At 33.6% G+C, this 14751-nt stretch overlaps 2 protein-coding genes across 2 annotated transcripts; both read right to left on the bottom strand.

Annotated features, from left to right (window-relative positions):
- Nucleotides 1-1428: 1428 nt before the first annotated feature.
- On the bottom strand, nt 1429-2825 carry LOC107789328 (caffeoyl-CoA O-methyltransferase 3). Its single transcript, NM_001325467.1, is given in 5 exon segments — nt 1429-1922; nt 2008-2139; nt 2220-2364; nt 2477-2556; nt 2687-2825. Coding segments are annotated over 5 exon segments (729 nt in total). The 5' UTR covers nt 2765-2825; the 3' UTR covers nt 1429-1628.
- A 4076-nt stretch (nt 2826-6901) lies between these two features.
- Nucleotides 6902-8336, bottom strand: LOC107789329 (caffeoyl-CoA O-methyltransferase 2). The gene is made up of 5 exons (NM_001425874.1): nt 8175-8336; nt 7982-8061; nt 7730-7874; nt 7513-7644; nt 6902-7408 (listed from the first exon to the last, which is right to left on the bottom strand). The coding sequence occupies exons 1-5, from the start codon at nt 8250-8252 to the stop codon at nt 7115-7117; spliced, it is 729 nt and encodes a 242-aa protein (NP_001412803.1). The 5' UTR covers nt 8253-8336; the 3' UTR covers nt 6902-7114.
- Nucleotides 8337-14751: the final 6415 nt, after the last annotated feature.

Genomic DNA, 14751 nt, shown 5'->3' with positions numbered 1-14751 from the left:
AATCTACCGACCACTAATTAAGGTCAAATACATAAGCGCCCCATAAAATTATCATGAATTTTATTATTGACACATAAATTAAAGATTATTTTTATTAGACACTCCAACTCAATCTCTCTTGAAAATGAATTGTGTGAGTTACAAACACCCTAACATGGAAAGGGCACTAATAAATGGATGACACATGTATTTTACGGAGCCGCTTATGTATTTGGCTATTAACTAAATGGTTAGGGGTAAGAATTATATATGTTATTTATATTTCTTTCTCCTCATAAAAAGGTAGTTCATCAGTTCTCTATTTGAAAAAATGAAAAGGAACATAAGGAAAGATACTGCTTACTTGAGAAGATCTACTGAAAATAACTATTTCGATGCCATATAATTTTCTTGTATGTATGGTGTATCTTTTTTTCAATACGAGCGAGTCTGTCAGATGTAATTGGAATGAAGCAACATAAACTCGTCCAAATTAGTCAAACGGATTTTGTTGTATAGAAAACTTGAGGTTAGAAACATGATAAGGTTAACTCAGAAGCCCAAAATCTCAAGTCTTAGTTCCAATTTCCAACCAAGCGAAGCTCAATACCAGTCCTATTCCTCGCCAGCCTGGCTAATATCAAAATTGTGAATTAGGTTGATTTCATTTTAGGTCATTAGCCCAAAAATAGAACAATAGAATAGTCCCATTTAGACAGTAATATTGATCCTTTTTCTTTTTTGGGGTTAAAAGGACAGTTTATTGATATTACTAAAGCCTTACATATTGATCCATATATGTTTTAGTTTATGGAGGTTTCAATCACCCAATAATCGCGCTACAGTCTGCATCAATTCATCAGTATCAGTATGAGGTATTCTGTATAGTTTGGGTAGAGATGCATTTAACTAGTTAATAGTTCATTTTATTTCTCCTTTTTTCATAATTCATATGAATAGGTCGTAGTCGCCTATCAAAAGTCTTGCCACCTTTTATATTATTCTTTTCCAATCTTAGCCGCTGAATGACGACTTTTTGGGGCCCGTTTGGCCATAGAAAATTTTCAATTTTTTTTGAATTTTTTTCTTTTCGGAATGGTCATGAAAATTTCAAATTTCATTTGAAGTTGAATTCTGAATTTTTTTAAAATTTGAAAAACTTCAAAAAATTATTTTTTCACAATTTTCACTTCAAAACACTCACAAAAATTCAAAAACAATTTCAATTTGTATTCTTGTCCAAACAAAACTCTAATTTTTTCAAATACCATTTTAACTTGAAAAAAAATTACTTTTTCCCCCACAATTCTTGTGTCCAAACGCCCACTACTTATTCAAACCTTTTCTTTTTCCGAAACTCTATTTTGCACCAGTTGCCAGTTGGTCATCTGTATGACGTAACAGATTCGCAACTAGCCCCATTGACCAGATGACATTTTGGACCTTTGATATTTGAACTTGGACTTTTTTGTCATTTACTCCATAAAAATACATCGTTGAAAAATTAAGTAGAGCCGGTAACATCGACAATGCAACCTTTACAAGAAAAGAGAGAATTAAAAATAAAAGGTAAAATAACGAATGATTCGAAACAGGGGAATTCCAAAAATAATAAATCTTCCAATGCAATGGACAATAGTTCTGTTTATTTAACTAATGCGTCGGCAAAGGGTGATGCCATCGCCAACGGGAAGCTGACAGATTTCAATTCTTGAATCAGCAGCCAAAGCCTTGTTGAGTTCCAATACGAAATCCCTATAATACCTAACATATTTCCTAAGGGGTGCATCTGGTGGTGCAACCACTGATCCATTCCATAGGGTGTTGTCATATCCAATTAGTCCCCCAACTTTGACCAAGTCGATTAATCTCTTGTGATAGTTCAAGTAATTGTCTTTGTCAGCGTCCACAAATATGAAGTCATATGATCCATGGTATTTGCCCTGTTACAGAAAATGATAAACAAACATTAATTTTAACTATTATAGACAAGTTTCCAATTTATTCATTTGGTATTTTGGTACTTACGTCTTCAATCATTTGATCAAGAACGGGAAGTGCAGGGCCTTCTTTGAATTCAATTTTGTGAGCTAGTCCAGCCTTTTCAATTACTGGAAGACCAATCTCGTAGTTGTCCCGGTTGATATCCATGGCTAAAATCTGAAGCAATTTATACAAATTAGTATAAGTTTATATGTTGGATTATCATCTACGAGAAGTAGTTGGTAAAAATTAATTACCTTGCCATCATCAGGAAGAGCCATGGCAGTAGCAAGAAGAGAGTAACCAGTAAAAACACCAATCTCCATTGTGTTTTTGGCATTGATGAGTTTAAGAAGCATGCTCAAAAATTGCCCTTCATCAGCAGAGGTGGTCATGATGTTCCTGTTATTATTTAATTGAATGATATTAATACTTAAATCCAGCTAGAAAGTTACCACAATTGAGTATTCAATTTGCATGAACTAAAGTTAAAAGTAAACCAGGAGAAAGTTACCAGGGGTGTTTTGCAGTAATCTCTCTTAGCTCTTTCATGGGTTCAGGCTCTCTTGGATACACGCTTGTTTCAAGAATGTACTGTTGAAGTAAAAAAACAAAAAATCAACTTTTCCATAAAAGTTTTGCACAAAAGGGAATTAATTTCTTGTATGACAATATGGATAAAAAGGGGTATATATGTTGTTTCATTTGCATGTAATTTGGTTACCTGGTAAAGGGCATCACTTTGCAAAAGACTCTTGTGTCCAACTTCTTGATGTCTTCCATTTTCTCCATTGGTTGCCATTGCTGCTTGTTCTTTCGTTGGTGTTGAAGTGGATATATTAGTAACTATCTTTGAAAGTAGATAAGTCTAAGTTAGCAACCTGCTTTTGGAGAAATGAAAATGGCTTAATTTATAGGAGTAGAAAAACAAGCGAGACATGCATGATAAAGAGTGGAGGGGTTGGTTGGCTGAAAATGATTGAAAGTTGTTGAGTGTTTTTTTTTTTTTTTTGGGTAAAAAAAGTTGGTGAGTTTCGTTCTTGCTCACAAGTCATATATGGGACAATACAGACAAACGACCAACTCCAATTTTGACTTCAAATGCATTACCTAATAATTTACCCACCACCGGCTCGTACTTTCCTAGTTTCAAATTTCAGTATATAACTTATGGGCTACTTTCCTTGACGAATTCAGAAAGAAGAGTATTCTTTATTGAAGAGACCACGTCAAGTGGACAACGCATCGCAGAAATTTTCTTTTAAAAGCGTTATTTTACTTTTTTTTTTCCTAATGTTTGTTGACTTAAAACTGGTAATATAGTTAGGTGTTTGTCTTGATTTTTTTATCATAGTTGATTTTTCAATTCTTTGAAGGAATTGATTTTTTTCTCTTCTAGAAGGAGATTATAAATCTCTCATATTTGACTAATCCATTTTTTTGGAGGAAAAAGTTTGGACTTTTATAAATTGAGGATTATTTTTTTTCATTCATCAGCTTCCACAATGTAATCATACGAGGTTTGAGAGTCTTGTTTAAGAGAAGAATTTTTCGAAACAAGTGTTAGTATGTCACTTGTGTTTGCCTTTTTGTGAAGTTGTTCTCTCGATATTTTTGTGCTCTATTTTATATAGTGAATTGCTCATCTCCACCCGTAGATGTAGGTCAATTGAACGAACCACGCTAAATGTTTGTGTCTCTTTTGATATATTTCTCTTTTGTTGTCTGATTTATCGTTGTTTAAGGTTTGCTTTACTAGTTTGCGCATGACACCTGATTATTTGGATATTAACAAATTTTACGTTAACAAATAATATGTCTTACAAATAATGGGCGAGAGGCATATAATTATTTTACTTTTTCTTAAGTTTGTTGGCGTTTGTTTGAGTACTGAAGAATATTTTGTAAAAAACATTTATTAAAGGTTGCTAATAATTTTTTTTTTAAATTTATATTGCTGCTGAGAAATTCAAACTTATATGTCGTATTTCTCTAAATTTCTCAGAACTTAAGTATTATTTTTAGACAACGAAACTCTATGAGTAATCTTATTCTTACACTGGTCAACTTGGCTCTTACAGTGATACAAAACAAATAATTTGAGATAAAGAGTGTAAATGAAATGGTTCAATATTAGAAATCATGAATGCGCAAATAACAAAATGTTACTCCTCTATTTTATTCATACAGTGGTGTTTAATTAGGCATGAGATTTTAAAAACAAAGATTTTTTTTAAACACACCAAAAGTATATTTATAATTTGTGATCTTAAATATATCATATCATTAAAATAAAAATTTTGAAATTGAAGAGTTTTAAATATAAAAATACGGTCATACTTTTTTAAATTGACTGAAAAAGAAAAGTGTCATATCAAATTAATTAGAGAGAGTGGTCTTTAATAGATTAATGGTTTCTGATGGTAATTTTCTGTCACTAAGAGATTGCGTACCTTCATTCTCTTGGACTAAAACTGCACTTACCGTAACTTTCGAGACCGCGAGGTAAACTAGCAACGTTTCCCCCTTCTTTTGATTTTGAAAGCAATGGAGGGCTTGACAAATACTTCTTTAAATCCATCAAAGCTTGCTGGCACTCCAGGGTTCATTCGAAACTTTTTTTTATTTTTGAGCAGTGCGAAGAAATGATGACACTTTTTTGACGACCGGAAAATGAATCTGCTCAAAGCTGCCAATCTCCACGTAAGACTTTGGACTTCCTTCATGTTTGATAGTTTGTCCGGGATATCTTCTATGGCTTTGATCTTATCGGGGTTTACCTCAATCCCCCTTTGGGATGCCAGAAATCTCCGTAGTTTACCAGAGCTGACCCCGAACGCGCATTTCTCGGGATTAAGTTTCATATTATGCTTCTTAGGATATCGAAAGTTTCTTGCAAATGTTTAAGATGACCACCTGCATTTGAAGACTTAACGAGCATATTATCTATATAAACTTCCATAGTTTTTACTATTTAATTTTCAAACATCTTGTTCACGAGTCGCTGATAAGTGGCTCCGGTGTTTTTCAACCCAAAGGGTATCACATTGTAACAATATATACTGATATTTATTATAAATGAAGTTTTTTCCTGATCTTTTGGGTTTATCTTAATTTGGTTGTACTCGAAATAAGCATCGAAGAAACTCATTAATTCGTGCCCGGACGTAGCATCAATCATTTGATTGATGTTTGGTAGTGGGAACGAGTCTTTCGGGCACGCGTTGTTAAGATCTTTATAATATAAACACATGCAAAACTTATTGTTTTTCTTAGGAACTGCTACTACATTAGCTAGCTAGTCCGAATATCTTACCTCTCGGATCGAAACGATATTAAATAAGCGGGTTACCTCTTCTTTGACAAATTTATTCCTAGCTTCAGCGATCGGGCGCTTCTTTTGTCTTACCGGAGGTATGTTAGGATCCAACCTTAACTTGTGTACGACTACCTCTGTCGGGATTCCTGTAATATCTTCATGCGACCATGCAAAACAATCGACGTTAGATTTAAGGAATATAATGAAATCGGACCTGAGTTTTGGATGCAGTCCTGTCCCCAAGTGGAATTTCCTTTCGAGGGATTCTTCGAACAATGCGACTTGCTCCAGTTCTTCCGATGTAGACTTCGTTGCATCGGTCTCTTCTGGAACTTGGAAATATCTCGTCACCTAATAATTTTTCGACGCCTGGATAACTACATCTAGTTCAAGAGTAGGTGCCGATCCCTGTAATTGCTATGCCATGTGTTCCTTTCCTTTGCTACTGGAGACCGAAATTGATGGTACAACTTTCATCTCGTACAACCATGACCTTCCCAGGATGATGTTGTATCTCATATCACTATCTACCACTTCGAAAAAAGTTGTTTTCATTACTCCTTCCGTATTTATGAGTAATAAAATTTCTCCCTGAGTTATCACATTTGCGAGGTTAAATCCGGCGAGGAGCTTTGTGGACGGAATAATGCTTCCGGTGAGTTTAGCTTGCTCCAATACCCTCCATTGTATGATATTAGCCAAACTCCCTAACGATGTCAAAATCAAGTAGTTGGAAAAGATCTGTTGAAGACAACTATCACATTGCCAAATGTAATTTGCTTAATTGCTTTAAATATATGGTGTAATTAGTTTCTCCAACGGGAGTCTGTCAGATGTAATTGGGATGAAGCAACATAAAGTCGTCCAGTTTAGGCATATAGATTTTTGTTGTAGAGAAAACGTGATAAGATTTCCGTACTAGAACGCCAGATTTCATTTGCATGACTCAACTCTGAACTTGAATTCTAATGTTCGGATGGTGGCAAAATTCCGACCTCCGGTGGCGGGAGAATCTGAAGTAGGCTATCCGATCCCTCCCCACCCTGGCCAAAAAATTAGAATCCAATATTTTTCAAAAATTTAATAAGCCGGGTCGGGATATAACTTGCTTAAAGTTATGCCGAGTTATGCCCCGCCAACCTACTCTCGCAATACTTAAACATAGACAAAAGCTAAATAGCAGCGTGATATGATCCTATTTGTGCAAACCTCCCTTGAGAATTTGGTTGATTTTAGTGCATTGGCCCAAAAATAGAACAATAGTCCCCTTTAGAAATTAATTTGATCCAATGTTTTTAGGTTTGGAAGCTGTTTTTTTTCTTTCTTTTTTTGGATGTTCCAATCACCCAAAATCGCCCTAAAATCTGCACGAATGCATCAAATGAGTACGAGGCGTTTTCTATCGCGTGGTGTTTGGTAGCCATCGAGAGATGCATCTAGCTAGTCAATACTAGTAGTCTACTACTAGTATTAGTTTGGGGATGAACGACTTTTACTTGTTGAAACTTTCAAACCTTTTCTTTTTGGTTCGAAACTGCATTTCGCACGTGTTTGGTGATGGGTGTGACATAACAGATTTCTCCACTAGCTCCACTGACCTGTGACATTTTGGACATTCAGTCTTTGAACTTGATTTTTATTTTATTTATAAAAATACATTAGGAAATAAACAAGAGGTAACATAGACAATGCAACCTTCAATAGAAAAGAGAAATAACAAAAAAAGGTTGAATAACGAATGATACAGAACAGGGGAATTCCAAAAATAATAAATCCTCCATTGCCATGAGCTAGCATTCTTGGTTGCCACAAATGGACAATAGTTCTGTTTATTTAACTAATGCGTCGGCAAAGGGTGATGCCATCGCCAACGGGAAGCTGACAGATTTCAATTCTTGAATCAGCAGCCAAAGCCTTGTTGAGTTCCAATACGAAATCCCTATAATACCTAACATATTTCCTAAGGGGTGCATCTGGTGGTGCAACCACTGATCCATTCCATAGGGTGTTGTCATATCCAATTAGTCCCCCAACTTTGACCAAGTCGATTAATCTCTTGTGATAGTTCAAGTAATTGTCTTTGTCAGCGTCCACAAATATGAAGTCATATGATCCATGGTATTTGCCCTGTTACAAAAAATGTTTCACAAAAATTAACATTAACCATCGTACACAAGTTTTCAATTTATTTACGTATGTGATATTGTGCTCATGGGATTATTGGTACTTACGTCCTCAATCATTTGGTCAAGAACAGGAAGTGCAGGTCCTTCTCTGAATACTATTTTGTGAGCTAGTCCAGCCTTTTCAATTATTGGAAGGCCAATCTCATAGTTTTCCCGGTTAATATCCATAGCTAGAATCTGAAGCAATTTCAGCAAATTAGTACAAATTTAAAAGTTCAATTATCATCTGCTAGACTATTAGCATTTAGTAAAAGTTAATTACCTTGCCATCATCGGGAAGAGCCATGGCAGTAGCAAGAAGAGAGTAACCAGTAAAAACACCAATTTCCATTGTGTTCTTGGCATTAATGAGTTTAAGAAGCATGCTCAAGAATTGACCTTCATCGGCAGAGGTGGTCATGAGGTTCCTGTTTTATTCAAATGAATGGTTGTTATACTTCCAACTAGCAAATTACAACAATTAAATATTCAATTTGCATGAACTAAAGTTAAAAGTAAAGTAAGAGAAAGTTACCAAGGATGTTTTGCAGTAATCTCCCTTAGCTCTTTCATGGGTTCAGGCTCTCTTGGGTACACGCTTGTTTCAAGAATGTACTGTTGAAACACAAATCAGACAATTGATTAAAATCTAATATGTTTATAAAAGTTCTGCATAAAGGGAATTAATTTATTGTATGACAATATATGGATGTAAAAAAGTGGTATACCTGATAAAGGGCATCACTTTGCAAGAGACTCTTGTGTCCAACTTCTTGATGTCTTCCATTTTCTCCATTGGTTGCCATTGCTGCTTGTTCTTTCGTTGGTGTTGAAGTGGATATATTAGTAACTATCTTTGAAAGTAGATAAGTCTAAGTTAGCAACCTGCTTTTGGAAAAATGAAAATGGTTTATTTATATAGGAAACGAAAGAGGCATAAAAAAGAGTGGAGGGGTTGGTTGGCTGAAAATGATAGGAAGTTGGTGAAGTGTCGTTCTTCCTCTTACAATTTGTGGGACAATACAGCCAAATGAGCAACTCCCTTTTTGACTTCATAATTAAATGCATTACCTAAAAAAATAATATCCACCACCAGGCCTTTCTTTGACGAATTCAGAATCAAGAGAATTCTTAATTTGTTTGAAGAGGATTAGTCTTAACCGAGTAAACATAATGATAAGTTAGGAGTAATAACTGTAGTTGGTTGCTTATTAGCAAAAGTTAATTATTTTATTTCATAACTTTTTTAACATTTATCACTTCTTCAGCTAATACTTATATTATATTCAATAATTAGCAGTATCAATTTTTTTGTATTCGGTTTTACTAACATTATTATCATTTTAATACGTAGATGCTTTTCCAAAAATGTGTTTCACGCCCAACAACTAAATACCGAAAAAATTTCTTCAGAAAAACAGTTTTCAAAAAATGACTTACCGAAGATGCTTAAGAGTTTGGTGAGTGTACCAACGTTGCCACTCTTGACTCCCGTTCTCATAGTATAGCAACTGAGCAACCGAGGAAACTTCATAAGTGGATAAAGTCACTTTCTCTCTTTTCTTTCATTTTTTTTTTCCTGGTCATCACATTTAAATAAAAAATAAAAAAAGAGCAAAGTGTAGGTGGGTTGTTGGAGTGGAAAAAAGGGTTGGTGGTGTAGGTGGATTCATAGAAAGTATATTTTATGACTCAAGATTGGGAGACAAAATGCAGCTTCATGAATAAAACTGATGGAGTACTTGAAATCATTGAATTTGAAAGAATTTACTTCTAATCTATATCTATATCTATCTATTTATATTTATTATAAAAACATGAATAATTTATACTAAATATTGAACGACAAAAATATCTCCAAATTATTAATCGATTTTTATGACTTTTAATATTTATATAATTTAAGAATATAATTGCAAATCAGTTGAGGCATGATTTCTTTTCCATTTAGACTACACTACACCAAACCTACAAAGTTGCTTTTGGGTCAAATCTCCTCACCGCCTACTTCTTCTTCTTCTTCGTAGCATGCTTATATTATACCACAAATATGTTTAACTTTCTCCCTTTTTGTAGTTTACAAATAATTAATATGGTTATGATATTTCATAAATTAAAGACGACAATCATTGTACTTGTGGAACTGCTTGTTTTCGTAATGTAACAGTAGAGCCTTACAATCAACTGTGGTCAAGATTTCTCTTAATTTCTTGCATTGCATTATTTTTAAAGTATTATCTTTTGTAATAAGTAGAATCGTTTTTTTAGGAATTACTATTAGTTATTATGTAATTAGAAAATAATTTTAGTACTTTCACTTCGTTTTCAAGCTTGGTTCTTTGGAGCGCAGGATTATTGCGATAATGAATTGGCGAAGATCACTAATAATTTTTGTGAAGAGAATTTCATCCAGAGAATTAAATATGCAGGATAAATATTTATACATGATGGCGAAGGAGTGCCAGAGATTCTATTGCCTAAACATATGGCTAATGTTGAGTATATATCCACAAATATTCTATTTGAGTAAACTCTATTTCACTGATTTATTCCCTTGTGTGGTTAATTATGTCACTAAGTTTGTGAGTTTGCAATAAAGGATGATATTGTATTACTTGAAAGGTCAGAGATAAAATATTTCTACAATAAAGCACTTTAATGTTGTGTATAACTATAATATTTAAACTAGCACACAATATCTAGGATGTTCAATCCATCTAAAATATTATAGACGAATACTTTTTTTACTAGTTGAGGAGACGAAATACTCATATATTTTTTTTTGGGAGGAGATACCATAGTTAATAGGACTTATACTAGATGAGGAGACGAGTATAATTTTTTATCTGAAATGTGATCCTGGATTATGTCTTATTAATATAGTATAGCAATTAATTAAAGTAACAAAATTTGTCAAACTTCCCAAAATTATTATTAGTTCTCTACCATCTTTTTAAAGGTTGGCGTACAGCTTCCAACTATATGTTAGGCAGGATGTTTTTCATGTTAATTATTCACATGTTAATATAATTTGTAATAATTACTTTTCTTTTACCGTCATTTATTTTTGTTGATTAAATATAAATAAAATTCAATCGTAATATATCGGATAAAATATGTCATTATGTCATATGAACTCTAACACACTCTCTTATTCCACTATCATCTTCTTTTCTTTTTATAATTAAACTATATGTTTTCCGTTAACTTAATCTCCTTCTATTTCGGAAAAATTACATAATATAGCCGCTGCTAAACATAATAGCCGATAAATGTATAACTTGCCATATTTTTTCTATTCGAACTGTATTTACGATTCATTCATTCAATGCATATAAACTTGAACCACGAATCTATTTAGAAAAAGGAGGAGAAGAAGATAATATTCCATATTCTTCATCATGAATATTTGAAGGGGTATTCGTTTTAAGTTGTTGTGCTGCCGCAAAAGGTAATATTCGGTAAACTTCTCCAAAATTATTATTAGTTCTATATTATTTTCGTCTTCTTTGAAGTTGAAGATTGTTTTTATTTAGGATTATACCTTAGGATCAAAAGTTGAACAGTTTGAGGCTTTAAGCTTTAGTGATAAATTCAAGCCGTCGATAATTTTAATATTTAAGAAGAAGCAAATATATATTTCGTATAAAAATATTTTCTCTGCCATTTGCATTTGTATACACACTTCTGATCCTTATAGAGTTATTCTTGTGTGTGGAACTCTTCGTGTGATTAATGCTTAGAATAAAATATAAAGAGAAGCAAATATTTTGACTGCTACACTTTTGATTCTTATAGAGTTTATGTTATACCTAGAGCTTTTTCTTACTAATGCTTTAAAATTAGACTTTGATAAGAGACTGGTATTGGATGTACGTTAAATTAGTTAAAATGGCACGGGCTAGCCAGTTTTGGACTGGTCATTCAAAAATAGCCGACGTTTGCCAAGTCATTGAAAATAGCCACTATTTTGCTGCAACAGAGACCGATCCAGCATAATATACTGAAGTTCGGTGCACTTGTGTATGAACTTCCAGCATATTATGCTGGACCGGTATACTTTGCTGGCTCCAGTATAATATACTGGAGTTCCAGCAAAGTATACTGGAACTCCAAACTCCAGTATATTATACTGGAGTATTTTCCGGATCTTGAACAATGTTTTCGTTCAAATTTATCTTTACATGAAAAATGACTAAATTTCGATGATTTTTGAAACTGTGACTATTTTTGAATGACCACTGATAAATCTGGCTATTTTTGAATTTCTCCCATTAAATTAAGGTTCTTGATTACTTATAGTGGGTTTGGTGGAAAAGAATAAGGTAAAGATGGATAAGAAAATAGGTCTAAAGTATTACAAGAAAACCCACACATCACATTGTAGGCCCAAGAGTGGCAAATGGGCGGGTTGGACTGAATTTGGGCGAGATAAGATGAGCTGAGTCAATAAATGAGTCATTGTCCAATCCAACCCAAAGTATTCTTGGGCTAAGATGGGTTGGGTCAAGATGGACTAAACAATGGGTCATAACCCAACCCACCTAACTTGACCCATATTTTTACAAATTAGAATCATACTCCATCTTGTATGAAGAAAGCTTTTAACCTTATATACACGTATGTATTTTTCTACTTTCCCAACTTTTTCATAATTTATTCATTCATGAGAAAAATATACGGGTGAGCACTTTTAAAAAGTTATTTAAGAAAATGATATCATTTTTTGTTTATTCCATATATAGCAGATTTTTTTAAAATATTAGCACATTAAAAAAGTTATACATGCAACTGATTGCACAAATCAAGGGATATGATGTTTATCCTTATTTATGTTTCGCCCGCTCTCTTCTCTTAGCAGTTTTAAAAATAAACTAATCCACAAATTAAGGGGTCACACAACTCTTCTTTTATTTACTTAAGGGATAAAAAAGGGAGAAATTTTCACACAGTTCCTTAATTATCCCATAATCGAATCCTCAAAATGTTGGATAATATATTGATAAAGTACGTACTAACTAAACTCGATTAGATAAATAGAATATACCATGTATTTTGAAGACAGAATACATACAATTTTTATACATAGTCAATACAATTAAATAAATATAATATACCATGTATTTTAATTGTATTTAGGTATAATAATAGTATATGCTTTTGTTGTGATGACCCAAAATGTCATCTTTAAATTTAATAATTAATTATATAATTTAAGTACTATTTACCATTACTCGACTTGCGTGTGCAGTCCGTTAAAAAAAAAAAAATATTTCGAAAAGTTTTCAGGTGAAAAATGAATTTAAATGTGAATTAGAGCTTTAAAACTCAACTGAGTTGACTTTGGTCAACATTTTGAGCAAACAGACTCGGATAAGTATTTTGACAATTTTGGTAGGTCTGTATCGTGATTTAGGACTTAGGTGTATGCCCGGAATCAAATTCCGAGGTCCCTAGCCAGAGATATGAAATTTTGATGAAAAATTAAAAGTTTAAGTTCAAATAGTGACCGGATGTCAAATTATGTGCAAACGACCCCGGAATAGAATTTTGATGATTCCAACAACTCTGTATGATGATTTTGGACTTAGGAGCGTGATCGAAATTTTATTTGGAAGTCCGTAGTAGAATTAGGTTTGAAATGCCGAAAGTTGAATTTTTGGGAAGTTTGACCGAGGGGTTGACTTTTTGATATCGGGGTCGAAATCCGATTCTGAAAATTTTTATAACTCAGTTATGTCATTTATGACTTGTGTGCAAAATTTGAGGTCAATCGGAATTGATTTGATATGTTTCGGCGCAAAATATAGAAGTTGGAAGAATCGAAAACTCATAATTCGATTCGATGCGCGATTCGTAATTTCGGCGTTGTTTGGCATGGTTTGAAGCCTCAATTAAGTTCATATTGTATTTTGGGTTATGTTGGTATATTTGGTTAAGGTACCGAGGGCCTCGGGTGAATTTCGGAAGGTTAACGGAATGAATTTCGGACAAAAAGGAGCTGCTGGAATTTTTCTGCTGCAGAAGCTGTTTTTGGACAGCAACCGGTAGAATCGCAGAGTTGATTTTGGAAGCTTATATCTCGAAAACTATAAGGAATCTGAACATTTTCAAAACATGAAAGTTGTAGCTCTTTGATTTTAGTTTCCAGAATGATAAACCATTTATCATTCACACATTTATACAAAATGTTATGATTGATTGACTGAAGCTGCTACTGCAGATTTTGTTACAGCAGTGTGCATCGCCAGAAATTTCTGTTGCACAGGGCTGACTTTGGGAGCTTATATCTCGCAATCTATAAGGAGGTGGGCGATGAGCAAAACATGAAAGTTATAGTACTTTGTATCTAGTTTGCAGAACTTTAAACTGTTTGGCAGTTGGAGTTGAGTACAAGAAGTTATGATTGATACACTACAGGCTGTCGAGGAAGAGTTTGATGTTTTCAACATAAGCATGTAATGATCCAAAAGTTCATTTTTAGTTCTACAAATCGAAATTCAATTTCGAGACTTTCAACATTTTGATAATGAATTATAGGAGTGATCTGAAAAGTTTGGTCTAATTTCATCAAGTCGCGATTGAGTTTTAAGCGCGAAATATGAGTTAATTATTTAACGAGCGAAATTGGTATCACATTAAACAAATGAGCTCCGAATTGAATTTTGATTGAACGAATGGGTTCGTAGTTTTATTTGTGACTCATAGGAACAAGAATCGTCGAATTCCGAGTTCGTATGATGGAGTTAGAGCTTTTTTAGTGAAATAAAACTGTTGGTGTAAATAGTCCTGGTGTGCACCTTTAGCGACCAGATGTGACACTTTTAGCGACGGGATTGGACTTTTAGCGACCGGAATAGTGTTTTTGGGGCAGAAACTTAAGGACAAAAAATGGTCATTTCCTTCATTTCGTTTTGGAGTTTTGAAGCACGGTTCTTGGGCGATTTTGAGGATTTCTTCAAGACTTCAACTTGGGTAAGTGTCCTATATCCAAATATGATTATATTTCATAAATCCATGGTCATATTCATCATTTATTTCGGATTTAAATGGAAGAAATCAAGATTTTTGCAAAATCTTCCAAAAACGAAAATTTAAGATTTGGAGGTCGAGTTGTTATCGGATTTTGGTAAAATTGGTATGGGTGGACTTGTAATTGAATGGGTTGTCGGATTTTGTAAGTTTCGCCGGATTCCGAGATGTGGTCCCCACGGGCAAATTTTGAGCTAATTTCGAATTTTAATGAAAATGTAATATTTTCTTATGAAAGTGATTACTATAATTTTTGTTGACTGTATAGAATTA

The sequence above is a fragment of the Nicotiana tabacum genome, chromosome 17, assembly GCF_000715075.1.
Source record: "Nicotiana tabacum cultivar K326 chromosome 17, ASM71507v2, whole genome shotgun sequence".
Classification (NCBI taxonomy): domain Eukaryota; kingdom Viridiplantae; phylum Streptophyta; class Magnoliopsida; order Solanales; family Solanaceae; genus Nicotiana; species Nicotiana tabacum.
The sequence above is the reverse complement of the archived record's forward strand: the minus strand, read 5'-3'. Positions and strand labels throughout refer to the sequence as shown.

Excerpts from the sequence above, each read along its gene's own strand:
- LOC107789329 (NM_001425874.1), bottom strand. The coding sequence starts at position 8,252 with ATGGCAACCAATGGAGAAAATGGAAGACATCAAGAAGTTGGACACAAG. Across the intron at positions 7,875-7,981 it reads ATTACTGCAAAACATCCTTG|GAACCTCATGACCACCTCTG; the intron begins GTAACTTTCTCT and ends TGAATAAAACAG. Across the intron at positions 7,409-7,512 it reads TTGACCAAATGATTGAGGAC|GGCAAATACCATGGATCATA; the intron begins GTAAGTACCAAT and ends TTTTTGTAACAG.